The sequence below is a fragment of the Delphinus delphis genome, chromosome 15 (assembly GCF_949987515.2).
Source record: "Delphinus delphis chromosome 15, mDelDel1.2, whole genome shotgun sequence".
Classification (NCBI taxonomy): Eukaryota; Metazoa; Chordata; class Mammalia; order Artiodactyla; family Delphinidae; genus Delphinus; species Delphinus delphis.
The window spans coordinates 73,426,399-73,442,123 of NC_082697.1; the positions used below are offsets into that span (position 1 = coordinate 73,426,399).

Below are 15,725 nucleotides of genomic sequence, written 5' to 3' on the forward strand. Positions count from 1 at the left end.
GTACCACAGTTTATCCAAATTTACCCATTGAGGGACGTTTGGTTTGTTTTCAGTTTTTGGTGTTTATGAATAGAGCTGCTATATTCATGTGCAGGTTTTATGTGAATGTAGGTTTCATTTCTTTAGGACAAATTCTCAGGAGTGCACTTGTTGGGTTGTATGGTAAGTGTATGTTTACATTTATTAGACTCTACCAGACTTTTTTTAAAAATTTTTATTGGAGTATAGTTGATTTACAATGTTGTGTTAATTTCTGCTGTACAGCAAAGTGAGTCAGTTATACATATGCATATATCCACTCTTTTTTAGATTCTTTTCTCATATCGGTCATTAGAATCTGCCGGACTCTGGATGTACCATTGTGCATTCCCAGCAATGTGTGAGAGCCAGTTGCTCCTCGTATTTGTCAGCACTTGATATTGTCTGTCAGCATTTTTTATTTGAATCATCCTAATAAGTGTGTAGTCGTTTTTTTAAAAAACCAGTATTATTGACACGTAATCCACACACCATAAATTTTCCTACAACCTGGATTTAGAACATTTTCATCACCCCCCAAAAAAAACCACATGAGCTTCCCTGGTGGCACAGTGGTTAGGAATCTGCCTGCCAATGCAGGGGACACGGATTCGAGCCCTGGCCTGGGAGGATCCCTCATGCCGCGGAGCAACTGGGCCCGTGCGCCACAACTACTGAGCCTGAGCTCTAGAGCCTGCAAGCCACAACTACTGAGCCCATGTGCCACAGCTACTGAAGCCTGCTCACCTGGGGCCCATGCTCCGCAACAAGAGAAGCCACGACAATGAGCCCTCGCACTGCAAGGAAGAGTAGCCCCCGCTCACTGCAACTAGAGAAAGCCTGTGCACAACAATGAAGACCCAACACAGCCATAAATGAATGAATGAATGAATAAATAAATAAATAAATTTATTAAACAAACAAACAAAAAACATGGTATGGGCTTCCCTGGTGGTGCAGTGGTAAAGAATCCACCTGCCATTGCAGGGGACATGGGTTCGATCCCTGCTCCGGGAAGATCTCACATGCTGCAGAGCAACTAAGCCTGTGCGCCACAACTACTGAGCCTGCACTCTAGAATCCACAAGCCACAACTACTGAGCCCATGCACCGCATCTACTGAAGCCCATGCACTCTAGAGGCCATGCTCTGCAACAAGAGAAGCCACTGCAGTGAGAAACCCGCGCATCGCAATGAAGAGTAGCCCCCACTTGCCGCAACTAGAGAAAGCCCGCACACAGCAACAAAGACCCAACACAGCCAAAACTAACTAACTAAATAAATAAAAATAAATAAATTTATTAAAAAAACCATGGTAGTTGTTTCCATCTTCCTTCTCCCCTCAGCCCCAGGCAACTACTAATTTTTCTGTCTCTACAGATTTGCCTTTTCTGGATAGTTCATATAAATGGGATCATACAGTATGTGATCTTCTATGAGTTATTTCAGTCAATTAGCATAATATTTTTAAGGTTCATCCAAATTGTAACATGTATCAGTACTCCTTTTTATGGCTTAGTAATACTCTGTTGCATGGATATACCATATATTGTTTAGTGGGCATTTGGGTTGTTGCTTATTTTTGGCTATGAATAATGATGCCATGAACATTTGTGTACAAGTTTTTGTGTAGACACGTGTATTCAATTCTCTTGGGTGGAATTGCTGGATCATATGGTAACTCTTAACCTTTTGAGGAACTGCCGAACTGTTTTCTAAAGTGACTGTGCCCCTGCCAGTTTACAGTTCCACCCACTGGCAGTATATGAGGGTTTCAGTTTCTCCGCATCTTCACCGACACTTTTTATTGTCTGTGTTTTTTTTGTTGCCATCTAGTGGGTTTGAAGTGGTATCTCATTTTGGTTTTGATTTGCATTTTCCTGAAGATTAACATTGTTGAGCATCTTTTCTTTTCATGTGCTAATTAACTATTGTATATCTTCTTTGGGGAAGTGCCTAGTTAGAGTTTTTGTCTGTATTTTATTGGGTTATTTGCCTGTCTTGTTGAATTGTAAGTTCTTTATATATTCTGGTTACAAGTCCCTTATTGGACATATGATTTACATATATGTTCTCCCATTTTTTGGTTTGTCTTTCACTTTTAGGATATTGTCCTTTGAAGCACAAATATTTTAAATTTTGATGAAGTCCAATTTATCTGTTTTTTCTTTGTCTCTTGTACTTTTGGTGTTGTATCTATGAAACTGTGGCCTAACGCACAGCCACAAAGATTTACACTTCTGTTTTCTTCTAAGAATTTTATAGTTTTAGCTCTTATATTTAGGTCTCTGGCTCATTTTGAGTAAATTTTTGTGAATAGGTATTCAACTTCATTCTTTTGCATGTGGATGTCCAGTTGTCCCAGCATCATTTGTTGAAAAGAGTGCTCTTTCCTCTCTCAGTTATCTTGGCACCCTTGTCAAAAGTCAGTTGACCATAAATGTAACAGTTTATTTCTGGACTTCCATTCATCTGTATATCTGTTTTTCTGCCAGTATTGCCTTGTCTTCATTACTATCACTTTGTATTAAGTTTTGAAATTGTGAATCTTCCAACATTTTTGTTTTTCAAGATAGTTTTGGCCAGAGTGAGATTGTATAAACCTAAATAGGATTAAGTAACTCACTGCTTAGAATCTTTAAATCAGTCACATCTGATTGAATCTATGATAAAATTTTATATCCCTAACCTGACCCACAAGATTTATGAACTGACCCCTGCCCATTTTTCCAGTTTCATCTCTCACTCACTTTCTCTCTTGCTTACTGCCTTAGCCTGCTCTTTGAAAACTATTTTTTTTTTTTTGCCCCCACCATGTGGCATGTGGGATCTTAGTTCCCAACTAGGGATCAAACCCGTGCCCCCTGAATTGGAAGCACAGAGTCTTAACCACTGGACTGCCAGGGAAGTCCCTGAAAGCTTTAAAATGCCTTTCTATTGCAGGGCTTTTGCGTATCCATTTACTTTTGCTTAGAATGCTCTTCTCTTCACTCTTTACCTAGTTCCTGCTCATTCTTCAGATCTTTACCTGTCAATTTTTAAGAAAGGCTATTCCTATTATTATTTTTTTTTAATAAATTTATTTAGTTTTGGCTGCCTTGGGTCTTCGTTGCTGCGCGGGCTTTCTCTAGTTGCTGTGAGTGGGGGCTACTCTTCGTTGCAGTGCATGGGCTTCTCATTGCAGTGGCTTCTCTTGTTGCAGAGCACGGGCTCTAGGCGCACGGGCTTCAGTAGTTGTGGCACGTGGGCTCAGTAGTCGTGGCACGTGGGCTCAGTATTCATGGCTTGCGGGCTCTAGAGCGCAGGCTCAGTAGTTGTGGTGCATGGGCTTAGTTGCTCCATGGCATGTGGGATCTTCCTGGACCAGGGCTCGAACCCGTGTCCCCTGCATTGGCAGGCAGATTCTTAACCACTGCGCCACCAGGGAAGCCCCCTATTATTTTTTAAATATTGTTTTTTCTTTTCTCACTTAGGTAACACATGTTCATCATAGCAAATTTGAAAAATAAGGAAAGGTATCTTACAAGGAAACCAGAGGATAAGCATTTAATGTTGCAGAGACATCTAATGCCAGCTTGTTTTTTGGTCCTATGGTCCTTATTTTCTTTTTCTGTTTGGAAGCCTGAAGAACTATTTCTTTCACATTTGAAATTGAATTATATTTGAAATTTGAAATTGCCATATTTGAAATTGCCAGGATATTTCCAGATTGGGTTTATTGTCATTGTTTTGCTTGAAAGGTAGGCCCTCACTTGAATAGACTAATGTCTTTTTTTCTATTTCCAAAAGGACTTTTTCCCTTTGTGCTTGTGATACAGTTTTAGTTTCTTTAACCAAAATGTTATTTTTCTAGGATTGAATATTAATTCTCCATTTTCTCTATTACTCTCTTTTCTCTCCATTGTTTTCTTTCCTTCCCACTTTCTCCCCTTTAAATTAAATACTGGTGTAACATCTTAAGTGTGCCTTCTACATCATGGATACAGTTTTCTGCATAGATATTTCAATGCTGTATTGCTACCAATTATTTTAATTAATGTTTTTTTCTTTGCAGTCTTTTCTTATCAAGCTGATCTTCTAATCTCAACCTCTTCTCACTTTGTGGTTCTTTGTTGCAGCTTTATAATAAAGTACGGTGCCTGGCACAGTAATAGGTCTTCAAATATGTGGCTAAAGGAATGAATACATGAGTAAACAAAAACCAGATCTTGACTGTTGTATCCTACTGAGACTCTCAAAAAATATTTCTTTGAGTGTATTCTTCAGAAAAAGAAAAACCAGCTGTACTGAGGTGTAACATATACCATAAAACTTACTCATTTTAAGGGTACAATTCAGTGATTTTTAGTAGATTTTATAGAGTTGTGCAACTATCACAACAGTCCAGTTTTAGAACATTTTCCTCACTGGAAAAAGTCCCCTCATGCCTGTTTGCCATAAGTTCCTGCTTCCACCCCATGCTTTCTGTCTCTGTAAATTTGCCAGATGTGAACATTTCATATAAATGTATGCTGATGTAGCTGCTCAGATACATATACACACACACACAATTGTTTTCATTTTTAAGCATGGCTTTCTTGTGGTTTGCCCCCCTGTCTGCATAGCTTAGTGGACAGCGGTTGTGCTCAAACTTATTGAGGCAGTAAGACTTGTCCTCTGCCAGTGGATCTGCGTGTGGGGCAGAGGAACATGTTCAAAGTTCAGGCTGTTCTCAAATCTGCCCTGGTGTTTACTTTCCACTTGATCCTTTCATGTCTCCTCTTTGCCTGTATATAGCTCAGCTTTGGCCACGAGCTTGCTGATCACGACTACAGCCTCAGCCTACTAGAGCTCTTCACCGTCCTTGCTCACCTGCTGCCTGGAGCATCACTTACACTGGCAGCACAGTTGGGCATGTGTGCTACGCTCTAGTTCAAATTGAGTGATCTCCCACTGATTCCAGCAGCAAAGCCTCCAGGCCTTGTAGTTTGCCCTGCCCTGCAGAACCTCTGTACCTGCTGAGTGGGTGGATGGTGGGGGTGGGAGTAGTCTTGGGCACAAATACCACAGCTCTCACTGTTCTTACTGAACGTTGAGCAGTTTTTCAAACATAAATGCTTCTTGGGTTGCTGTATTCCTTTGGTCAATTTCCAGAGGACTGAAAGGGTGGTTTTGTCAGTTTCATTCCTCTTTATAACTTGTTTTTTTGGGGAGAAGAATTGCCTACCTTCTCCTTAGTTCCTAGCTAGACATCCAGCCCCTCAGAATGTATTCTTTTTCTGGTGTAATTAGTCATTTCCCCAGGTGTACTCACTGTCAGTCAGGATATTCATATGTATATGTATGTGTGTATATATATATATATATATGTATATGACTGAGAGTTTTTAAGGAATTGGCTCATGTGATTATGGCACTGGTATTTCTAAAATCCATAGAGCAGTCCGGCAGGTAAGAGTTGATGTTAGCCTAGAGGCTGAATTCCTCAGGGCAGCAAGGCTAGAAACTCAGGCAGGGTTTCTGTGTTGCAGTCTTGTGGAGAATCCCTTTTTCTTCAGGAAACTTGTCTTTTCTCTTAAGGACTTCAATTGTTGGATGAGGTCCACCTGTGTTTTGGAGGGTAATCTACTCAAAGTCTGTTGATTTAATTGTTAATCACTTCTAAAAAATATACCTTCACAGAAATATTTTGACTGGTGTTTGACCAAACACTGGGCACCATAGCCTAGCCAAGTTGACAGATAAAACTAAACATCACACTTGTCCTCTGAAGTTCAGGGTAAGTTTACATGTACATAGTACGTATGTTTTACATACATGCCCCTGCTTTTACATGTCTGTGTCTTTGGTCATAGCGTATCTTCAGTTTAGAATGCTCTGTGTACCCAAATCTTATCTATTCTAGATAAGGCTGGATCACAGACACACACAGTTTTCTTTGCACCCTATACACCAGCTTTCCTGAACTACTTCTTGTCACCTAATTATGCTGTGTTCTGTCATGCTATTGTGCTTTTGCACACAAGTTTCTATTGCTTAGCGTACTCCTTCCTCTTGTTTTATATATGGTTTTATAGCTTCCTGAGGTAGCTTCCTTTCTGTGTGCCTTTTCATTATACTACCATTGTCTCCTTTGCTTATTTCTACTAAGACACTGATCACACTTTATTATCATTGTATATTTGTCTGCCTCCTGAGAGCAGGGGTCACTGCACTGCTGTCCTTTCCAAAGTTTATCCTCAGCCAAGCCCAAGTATCTGGACTGTAGTACCTAAATAAATAATTTGTAAGATATGAATAAACTGAATCTGTGTTAAAAATTTGGAAGTTGTATATTTCTTCTGTAATTTCTCTTTATGGTAGAATGTGGATGAAGCTTCTTGGGGATGAAGCAACTCTGAATATCAGAGATGAACCTTGGGTTAGACTCCAAACATACTTGGGAATATTAAATATTTGCTTGACTCACTATAGAAATAATTTTATTTATTTTTCCATTCTGTGCAAGGTCTGTAGCTTCAGAATTGTTACATTAAGAAAAGCTGTTTCTGATTAGAAATATTGATTTATTTTTGCTTATATTTATATATACTTTTATTCTAAGAGTATCAGTGTATTTAAGACTGCTTCAACTTCTTTCTAGCTAAAATGCAATGGTGATAACTGATGATTAATTTGTAAACAATCTTAATGTAATGGTAAAATAACTTTTTCCTTTTCCTATTAGATATTGATCATCTTTCTGAAGTAGAATCTCCATGGCCTGAATGTTTTCTGAAAAACATTTGTAGCAAAATATCTGTTTAATAGCAAGATAACCACATCAAGATGGTTGGAAAACTGAAGCAGAACTTACTATTGGCATGTCTGGTGATTAGTTCTGTGACTGTATTTTACTTGGGCCAACACGCCATGGAATGCCATCACCGAATAGAAGAACGTAGCCAGCCCCTCAAATTGGAGAACACAAAGACCACTGTGCGAACTGGCCTGGACATCAAAGCCAATAAAACCTTTGCCTATCACAAAGATATGCCTTTAATATTTATTGGAGGTGTGCCTCGGAGTGGAACCACACTCATGAGGGCCATGCTAGATGCACACCCTGATATTCGCTGTGGAGAGGAAACCAGGGTCATTCCTCGAATCCTGGCTCTGAAGCAGATATGGTCACGGTCGAGTAAAGAGAAAATACGCTTGGATGAGGCTGGTGTCACCGATGAAGTGCTGGATTCTGCCATGCAGGCCTTCTTACTAGAAATCATTGTTAAGCATGGGGAGCCAGCCCCTTATTTATGTAATAAAGATCCTTTTGCCCTGAAATCCTTAACTTACCTTGCTAGGTTATTCCCCAATGCCAAATTTCTCCTGATGGTCCGTGATGGCCGGGCATCAGTACATTCAATGATTTCTCGAAAAGTTACAATCGCTGGATTTGACCTGAACAGCTATAGGGACTGTTTGACCAAGTGGAATCGTGCCATAGAGACCATGTATAACCAGTGTATGGAGGTTGGCTATAAAAAATGCATGTTAGTTCACTATGAGCAACTTGTCTTACATCCTGAACGGTGGATGAGAACACTCTTAAAGTTCCTCCAGATTCCTTGGAACCACTCAGTATTACACCATGAAGAGATGATTGGGAAAGCTGGGGGAGTATCTCTGTCAAAGTGAGTAGATGTTATGTTTTTTATTTGACCATATTCAGCTAATAAAGAATATGTGTGTGTGTGTGTGTGTATGTGTGTGTGTGTGTGTGTGTGTGTGTGTGTGTCTATATGGAATATATATATGTATATGGAAACTGTAGACCTTTTCTAGAATAGAGCTTCATCAGTGAGTTTTTAAAAAATTCTCTAGCCGGTTCATTATAGACCCTTTCATTTACTTAATTCATTTTAAAATTTATGAATTGTTCTTTATGTACTTGATGGAAGCAAACCCAATTTATAGCAGTGAAAGGACATCAGACTTTAATGTCCATCATTCAATTTTAGTGGCTTCTGATATTTAATTTCTAGATATTTTTGTTAATAAGGATAGTTAACTTTTGTGTAGATGAGGGTCAATATGAGGAAAAGCATCTACCATGTTGGTATGAAGTGAATTCCAGCATATAGGAAAATTTTAGTGAGAGAAAAATAAAGGTTAAAATTATCTAACTCATTCCCTTCATTTTACAGGTAGGAAATCTGAGTCAGAAAGATCAAAATGATTTACTCAAATTTAAATGGCAGGGCCAGAATTAGAATCTATGCTTTGGTCTTAATGGGCTAGTGCTTTTTCCCATGGCATTTTATTACATGTAGTGCTTCTTTTGTCATCTGATGGATACATCTTCCCTTGATTTTTACAAAATTTTAGAGGATCTCTGAAATTTGGAAGCTTAATCCATAATTCATACAAGAAGTTCCTTGGATTCAAGTATTTCTAAAACCATTGTATTTTTCTTCCTTTCTCATGAAGTGATGACTAGGGTGGCCTGACTTGCTCTGATAACCTGACTTGATGACTTATACCTAGAATAAGGATATAAGGATATAAAAACTACTGTTAAATTCAGGTAGCATCTCCTCATGAAGAAAAGTTGGCTATGACTAAATTTTATTTTTTATCTTTCCATTTATAAAAGTAATACCTAAAAAAAAAAGAAAAAGAAAAAGCAGTGAACTTCCCTTGTGTGTCCTGCTTGCCCCTATCAAGGAATGTCTTCTTGATTTTTTTTCAAAGTATAGAACTTGTACAGTAAATATTGATTCCTCATATAGGTAATTGGAAAGGAACAGCTACCTTTCTGCAACAAGCTTTCAGTTATTGATTATAAATTATTAGGTATCATCACTCCAGTGGCTCCAGGTTATTTTTATTGATTCAGAGAGAATTACAGCTTTAGCTAACGTCATCACAGTTTACTGTTCTTTCCAAATAATAGAGCATCACTAGTTTCTAATCACCTGTATTCCTAGGTAGCATTTTACTTTGTATGCTTGTATTTTGGCCCAGAAATTCTGATGCTAGTTCCATCCATTAATATAAAATAAGCCTATTAACACCCCACCATCTCTCCAAGTAGGGATTAAAGAGATATGCTCAAGTTAAATTTCTGTGGAAATCAGGAAAAGATAATTTTGCAGGGACTTCCCTGGTGGTCCAGTGGTTAGGACTCTGCACTTCCACTGCAGAGAGCGTGGGTTTGATCCCTGGTTGGGGAACTAAGAACCTGCATGCTGCGCAGCGTGGCCAAAAAAAAGAAAAAAGAAAAAAGAAAATTTTGCAAACATGCAGACCAAGGAAATTCATAGGAATTTTGAATCAGTGAGTTTTAGAGGGGGAAGAGACCTTACTTAGCATAAAGTATATGGAATGCAGACCCAGTGAGGTTTTATGCTTTGTCAAGAATCACATATGGCAGAACCATGACTAGAACCTCCAATGCCTATTCCAAGACTCTTGCCACTATATGAGTTTTTAAAAATTAGGGTATAACATATATAGTAAATCACAAATATTCAGTGTACAATATGATGAATGTTTACATCTCTACACACTTGTGTTCTCACCATCCATATAAAGATATAAAAAAATTACCAGCACTCAGGAGACTCCTTTATGCTCCTTCCCAGTGAGTGTCCTCCTAAACCCCAAAGTAACCACTGTTCCAATCTCTTTCACCAGAGGTGATATGAGGTTGCATATAAAGTTCAAAAACAGTCTTGCTTGTTTTTGAACTTCATATAAATGCAGTCATGTCTATTTATTATCTTGTTCTTGGATTTTTTCATTTAACATTTAGATTCACCCAGAATATTATACATAGCAGTAGTTCATTCTTTTTCATTACTACCTGATATTCCAATATGTAAATATAACACAATTGATCCATTGTTCCGTTGATGGACATTTGATGTTTCCAGTTTTGGGGAATTATGTGTAAAGTTGCTAAGCATATTCTTGTACATAACCTTTGGTTGACATAAGCTTTCATTTCTCTTGGGTATATAACAATGAGTAGAATTGATGGCTCGTAAGATACCTCTATCTATGTATCTATATATCTTTAACAAATACTTCCAGTTTTCCAGAGTGTCTGTATCATTCATGTATGGCTGTACCATTCATGTGTGACTATACTATACATGAATGTGTTCTAGTTGCTTCACATCTTTGCCAACACTTGGTATTGTCAGTCCTTTTAATTTTAGTGGGATGCAAGTAGTTTTTAAACTTAAAAGCAAAATAATAACATTTAAACTCCTTTTTGAAACAAAGACTTACCCAGCATTACAGTATAAAATAGATAAGAGCAGAGCTACTGTGGTTGAAGCAGGTCTAATCTAAACTGTACTGCCTCTTTTAAGACTGAGTCCCTGCTCTTAAAAAGAGCTAATTGGGGGATAAGGTAAAAACATACAGACTTATTCCATTAGTTAAGTACCAGGTTGTAAATATTACATGTTAGTTGAGAGTCATGGCCATAAGGAATTCATAGCCCAGAGTCAATCATCCTGTGTGTTTTTGCCTTCCTATAAATATTTTTATTCTGGGAAAATTGTTTAAAGTAAGTATTTTAATACTTATTTTAGTATATTATTTAGTACAAAAATACTGAAAATATTTAGGCAGCCTTGAAGGCTTGAAGATATCACCAGATGGCTCAGGATGCAGAAATTGTTGACGACAGCAATAAGAAGGGCCTTCATGGTTCTACCTGCCTTATCTTGTTAACTATGAAGGTTAAGCTTTCTTTTGCTTTGCTTAGGAATTTTCAGTTATTTTCATTTCATCTGTTGCTTCCCTGGTCAGTTCCAGTTACAGAAGAGTAGGAGGTGTAGGGTAGTCACCTGCTAGCATGTATAAGGGTCGTCTATGAAAGAGTTTGATAGAAGAAAGCATACTTTCATTCTGGCGTGGTCCAGGGAGTCTTCATTAGAGATTAGTGTATATAAGCTAAACTTTTCAAAATTGAAAATAAAAGCAAAATATTTAATGAGTGGAGAAGGGATGAAAACAGATTGCTTTGACTGGCTGATAATTTAGCTTTAGTTCTGCATTTAGGTAAAACTGTAGGATTTTATTCTATTTTATTTTTTTACTTACTAATTTTTTTTGGCTACGCTGTGCAGCATATGGGATCTTAGTTCCCCGACCAGGAATCGAACCCGCACCCCTTGCATTGGAAGCACAGGGTCTTAACCACTGGACTGCCAAGGAAGTCCCTAGGATTTTAGATATACTAGTCATCCTTGATATTTTAAGGTAGTCGTTCAACTCCAGTAGTAGTTCTAGTTTCTCCAGTGACTGGCATTATAACTTTTATGTTTGAATGCTACGTTCTGTTTTAATAAATTATTCAACCATACTATTCAACTTCGTATTAAACTGAATCATAGTCTTGAATATGATAGCTCCAAAAAACAATATGTATAGAACTCGCTGATCTCTCTTTTTCTTCTAAACTAATAGAGAGTAGAAAAAAATTGAGGTATTTCTACACGTCTTTTTGCCTTTATCTTTCAAGAAATGTTTGTATAGAAAGGTGGGGGGGCACATTCTAAGGAAAATATTTTATGCAAATAGGTGTATTCCGGCAGAATTCTCCAAGTGATTGAATTGGAGGAGGGTTTTGCTGATCAGTAAATGGTATCTACTGCTGAGGCCTGCTCTGTTTGATATTTGTATTTTGCGTTTGGAGTAGGAAATAGAAGTTTGTATTTTGAGTAGGAAATAGAAGTAAAGTTTGAGACTATTTATGTAGACCTCTTCCTGCGGATTGTGGAATTTTAGTCATCTCCATATGGAAGCATTCAGGAAGTTACTAGAGTGCACAGAGTTGTTTTTGCTCTTAAACTCATTAAGATACTATAGAATTACCTGGAACAAATAAAAATCATCAATAATAGTAACAACAAAAAAAAGCCACCAACCATATGTATACTCAAGAGTGAGTGAAATAAAAAGGTAACTTATGATCAGTAAATAAGTTTAGTAGTCAAAAGAGCAAAGCCAGGAAAACAAAATAATATAATGGTAACCCTTAAAAGGAATAAGTACAAGAATCACAACTACAATTCAGAGAAGAGTTATCTACTCCAAGAGCAGAAAAAGGGTGTACAACTATTATGCACAAATAGGTTAGAATGAAAAATGTAATAATAGTGGTAAATAGAACAAATTAGAATACAATAAATGACACTCTGAAGCTTCTAATAAGTGTAAAGCAGAGAAAAAACTTAGAAATCAGATCCAGAGCAAAAAACACATTAAATAGGTGAAAATAATGCAGAAAAATTTTTGGAAATGGAGATACTTTTGAGGAAGTAGAATAGTTATTTAGTAAATTTAGAATATTAATTTTTTTTTAGTTTCCAAAATGGAACTTAGTTTGGAAATTAAAAATTTTTATATTTTACAGGATTACCAGAGAAAGATAACAAAATGTCGACTTGAAAAATTTCTGAAATGTAAGGATAACAAGAATATTATGAGTGGGCTTCCCTGGTGGCGCAGTGGTTGAGAGTCCGCCTGCCGATGCAGGGGACACAGGTGCATGCCCCGGTCCGGGAAGATCCCACATGCCGCGGAGCGGCTGGGCCCATGAGCCATGGCTGCTGAGCCTGCGCATCCGGAGCCTGTGCTCCGCAACGGGAGAGGCCACAACAGTGAGAGGCCCGCGGTACTGGAAAAAAAAAAAAAAAAGAATATTATGAGCAAGTTAAGAGAAAGCTATAGTCATGCAAATTAGGATCACTTCTATAGTTTGTAATATTAATAGCATGTAAATCAGGATTAGCTGAGCTCTGTGAACTCAGATTTAAATATCCCAGAGGAGTTTTATAAATATTACATTTTTCCCCATAAAATTATCATAGAGCAAGGCTGTTTACTTTGGATTACTGATCCTTTGTGAAGGCAGTAAACCTGTCTTTATAAATTTAGTTGTTAATCAAATACCATCTAAGAGGAATGCTTTGGGATTGTGAAAATGGCTGTGCTGCTTTTACAAGTCAAATTGAAGAGCTAAGTAGCTGAGAACGCTTAGCTGGAAAAGGGTAATTGAATAAACGAGGAATACAATTGACAGCAAAACAGGTTGTAAAAGGAAAACAGTAGAGGAAAATTGTATTTAAAAATATGTCAGTGAAGAATGAGAAGAACAAGAACATAAATTAATATAAAGCACAACTCTCACTTTTCTTGAAGAACATGGTAATCGATGGCAAAAAATAGAAGTTGGGTATTAAATCATTTAGATTAAGGTGTCTTTGCAAAAGATAGAGATCCAAGATAACAATGGTTTTAAATAAAATAGTGGCTGTTATGTAAAAGAAGGCAGACCAAGACCGGTTTGGAAGCTCATTGCCCCCAAGGTCCAAGTTGGAGCTCCAGTCATATTATCTGTGTCCTAGGCAGCAGGGTAGGGGTAGGGTGGGCATATAAGAAGGAGCCTTAAGTATTTTTTAAGAATAGTTTCTAGAAGCTTTCAGGTAGCCCTTCTCCGTGTGTTGCCCTGGCCATAACTTAGTCTTATGGCCGTAAATAAAAGGCTGAGGAATGTAGTGACCATGTGCCCAACTGAGAGTTGATGTTTCTTTTACTGAGAAGAATAGGTTGTTTTTTGGGGTAGGCAGATAGCAGTCTCTGCTACTTCACTGAGTACTTACTATGTGCCAGACAGAGTGCAGAAGTCTGCCCTAAAGGTACCCATGATCTAACAGAAGACACAGATTGCTGAATGATACAGTGTGAAGTACTATGGGAAACCAACAAGAGGTACCTAACCCAGTCTGGGCTGTTCAGGAAGGCCTTCCTGGGTGATGTGGTGTCAAATTGAGAAATAAAGCAGTGTTTCTCAACCTTGGCAGTATTGACATTTTGGGCCAGATAATTCTTCGTTGTGGGGGACCATCCTGTATGTTGTGGGATGTTTAATTAGCAGCATCCCTGGCTCCTACTCAGTAGATACTAGTAGCAACCCTCCCCACCCCTGCCAAGTTGTGGCAACCCAGAATGTTTCCAGACATTGCGAGATGCCCCCTGGGGGGCAAGCTCCCAGATAAAGGGAAGATCATTTTGACTTACAGGATATTGTGCTCCTTGGGTGACCCATGGTTGGAGTGTGGTAGTTCTTCCTTGATTACTTAGAACACCTCTTTCTTCCTTGGCCAAATGAACCATCAGGAGATATTACTCCTAGGATCAGTCTGTGTCTAACTCTAGTCCTACAGTGTCCAAAGAGAAGAGGTGGAATAGAGAGCTTCTTGTGGCATGACTCATGGCTCAACCTAGGGGCACAGAAGGACCTAGAGAACAGCTGGGACCTGTTATGCCTGAACTGTAGGCCCTGCCCTCCCACTCTATAGTGGAAGTCATCCAAGCTCACTCCCACCTGGGCCCAGAATGTCACATTTGTTTCCCATAGCCTAATATAATTGTTTAAACGTAAAGTAAAATAAAACCAGGCAGTAATCATTTGGAAGCTACAACATGGACAAATTCACAAAGATGAGAAACACTGTGGTATTTATGAGGAATTATAGGCAGTTTGAGAGTTCATACCCAGGCACGAAGTGGTGGGAATAGGCTTGAGAGAGCTGAGAGGGACCAGGCTTTGGAGGGCCTTATATTTTATGCTCAAGATCTTAACTTTTATCCTGTAGACCAGTTGTTTCAAACTTGTCTTATCCGTGGGACACTCTTTTCAAATGAAATCTCATAAGGAACCTTGGTATCTAAAGTACTTAGAGGTGGTGTGGCTCTGGTTTGTGGCAACATTTAATTTTGCTTGGATTTAGCAAAACTGAAGTAAAACTCATGGAATTGGGACACTTCTATTTTGTTTTCAAAAGAAAAAGTTGATTATAACATCCTCTTAAATTTATAAAAATTGTAAGTTTTTAAGAGGCTGGGATCATAATGGTTTCTACAGACACTTAGGGTTTTTTTGTTTTTGTTTTAAATATTTATTTATTTACTTACTTATTTGGCTACACCAGGTCTTAGTTTGCGCGCAGGATCTTCATTGCAGCACGTGGGATCTTTAGTTGCGGCTCGTGGGACCTTCAGTTTTGGCATGCGGGATCTTTTAGTTGCGGCATGCAGGCTCTTAGTAGCAGCATGCGGGCTCTTAGTTACAGCATGTGGGATCTAGTTCCCTGACCAGGGATCAAACCCGGGCCCCCTGCATTGGGAACACGGAGTCTTATCCACTGAGCCACCAGGGAAGTCCCTACAAACACTTAGTTTTTTTGTTTTATGTATTTATGTATGTATGTATGTATGGCTGAGTTGGGTCTTTGTTTCTGCACATGGGCTTTCTCTAGTTGTGGCAAGTGGGGGCTACTCTTCGTCGTGGCGTGTGGGCTTCTCATTGCGGTGGCTTCTTTTGTTGCGGAGCACGGGCTCTAGGCACGGGCTTCAGTAGTTGTGGCTCACCGGCTCTAGAGCGCAGACTCAGTAGTTGTGGCACTCAGGCTTAGTTGCTCTGCGGCATGTGGGATCTTCCCGGACCAGGGCTCGAACCCGTGTTCCCTGCATTGACAGGTGGATTCAACCAGTGCGCCACCAGGGAAGCCCTAAACACTTAGTTTTAATAGACCTAAGTTTGACCTTTCAGGGTATGAAACTTAGAAGGTATGAAACAAAGAAAAAAAATATTTTTAAGATTTAAAATGTTAGCCTGTTTGGGGGTGTTTTTCTAAGGTGAAACATAGGGCAAATTTGATCTG

General features: G+C 38.7%; 1 protein-coding gene across 1 annotated transcript in view; it reads left to right on the plus strand.

Annotated features, from left to right (window-relative positions):
• Positions 1-15,725, plus strand: part of TPST1 (tyrosylprotein sulfotransferase 1) — a 116,844-nt gene that overhangs the window by 24,172 nt on the left and 76,947 nt on the right. Inside the window, exon 2 of the mRNA XM_060032189.1 lies at positions 6,725-7,670. Within this exon, the coding sequence (XP_059888172.1) occupies positions 6,826-7,670 (845 nt within the window). The 5' untranslated portion in view covers positions 6,725-6,825. The remainder of the gene's footprint in view (positions 1-6,724; positions 7,671-15,725) is intronic.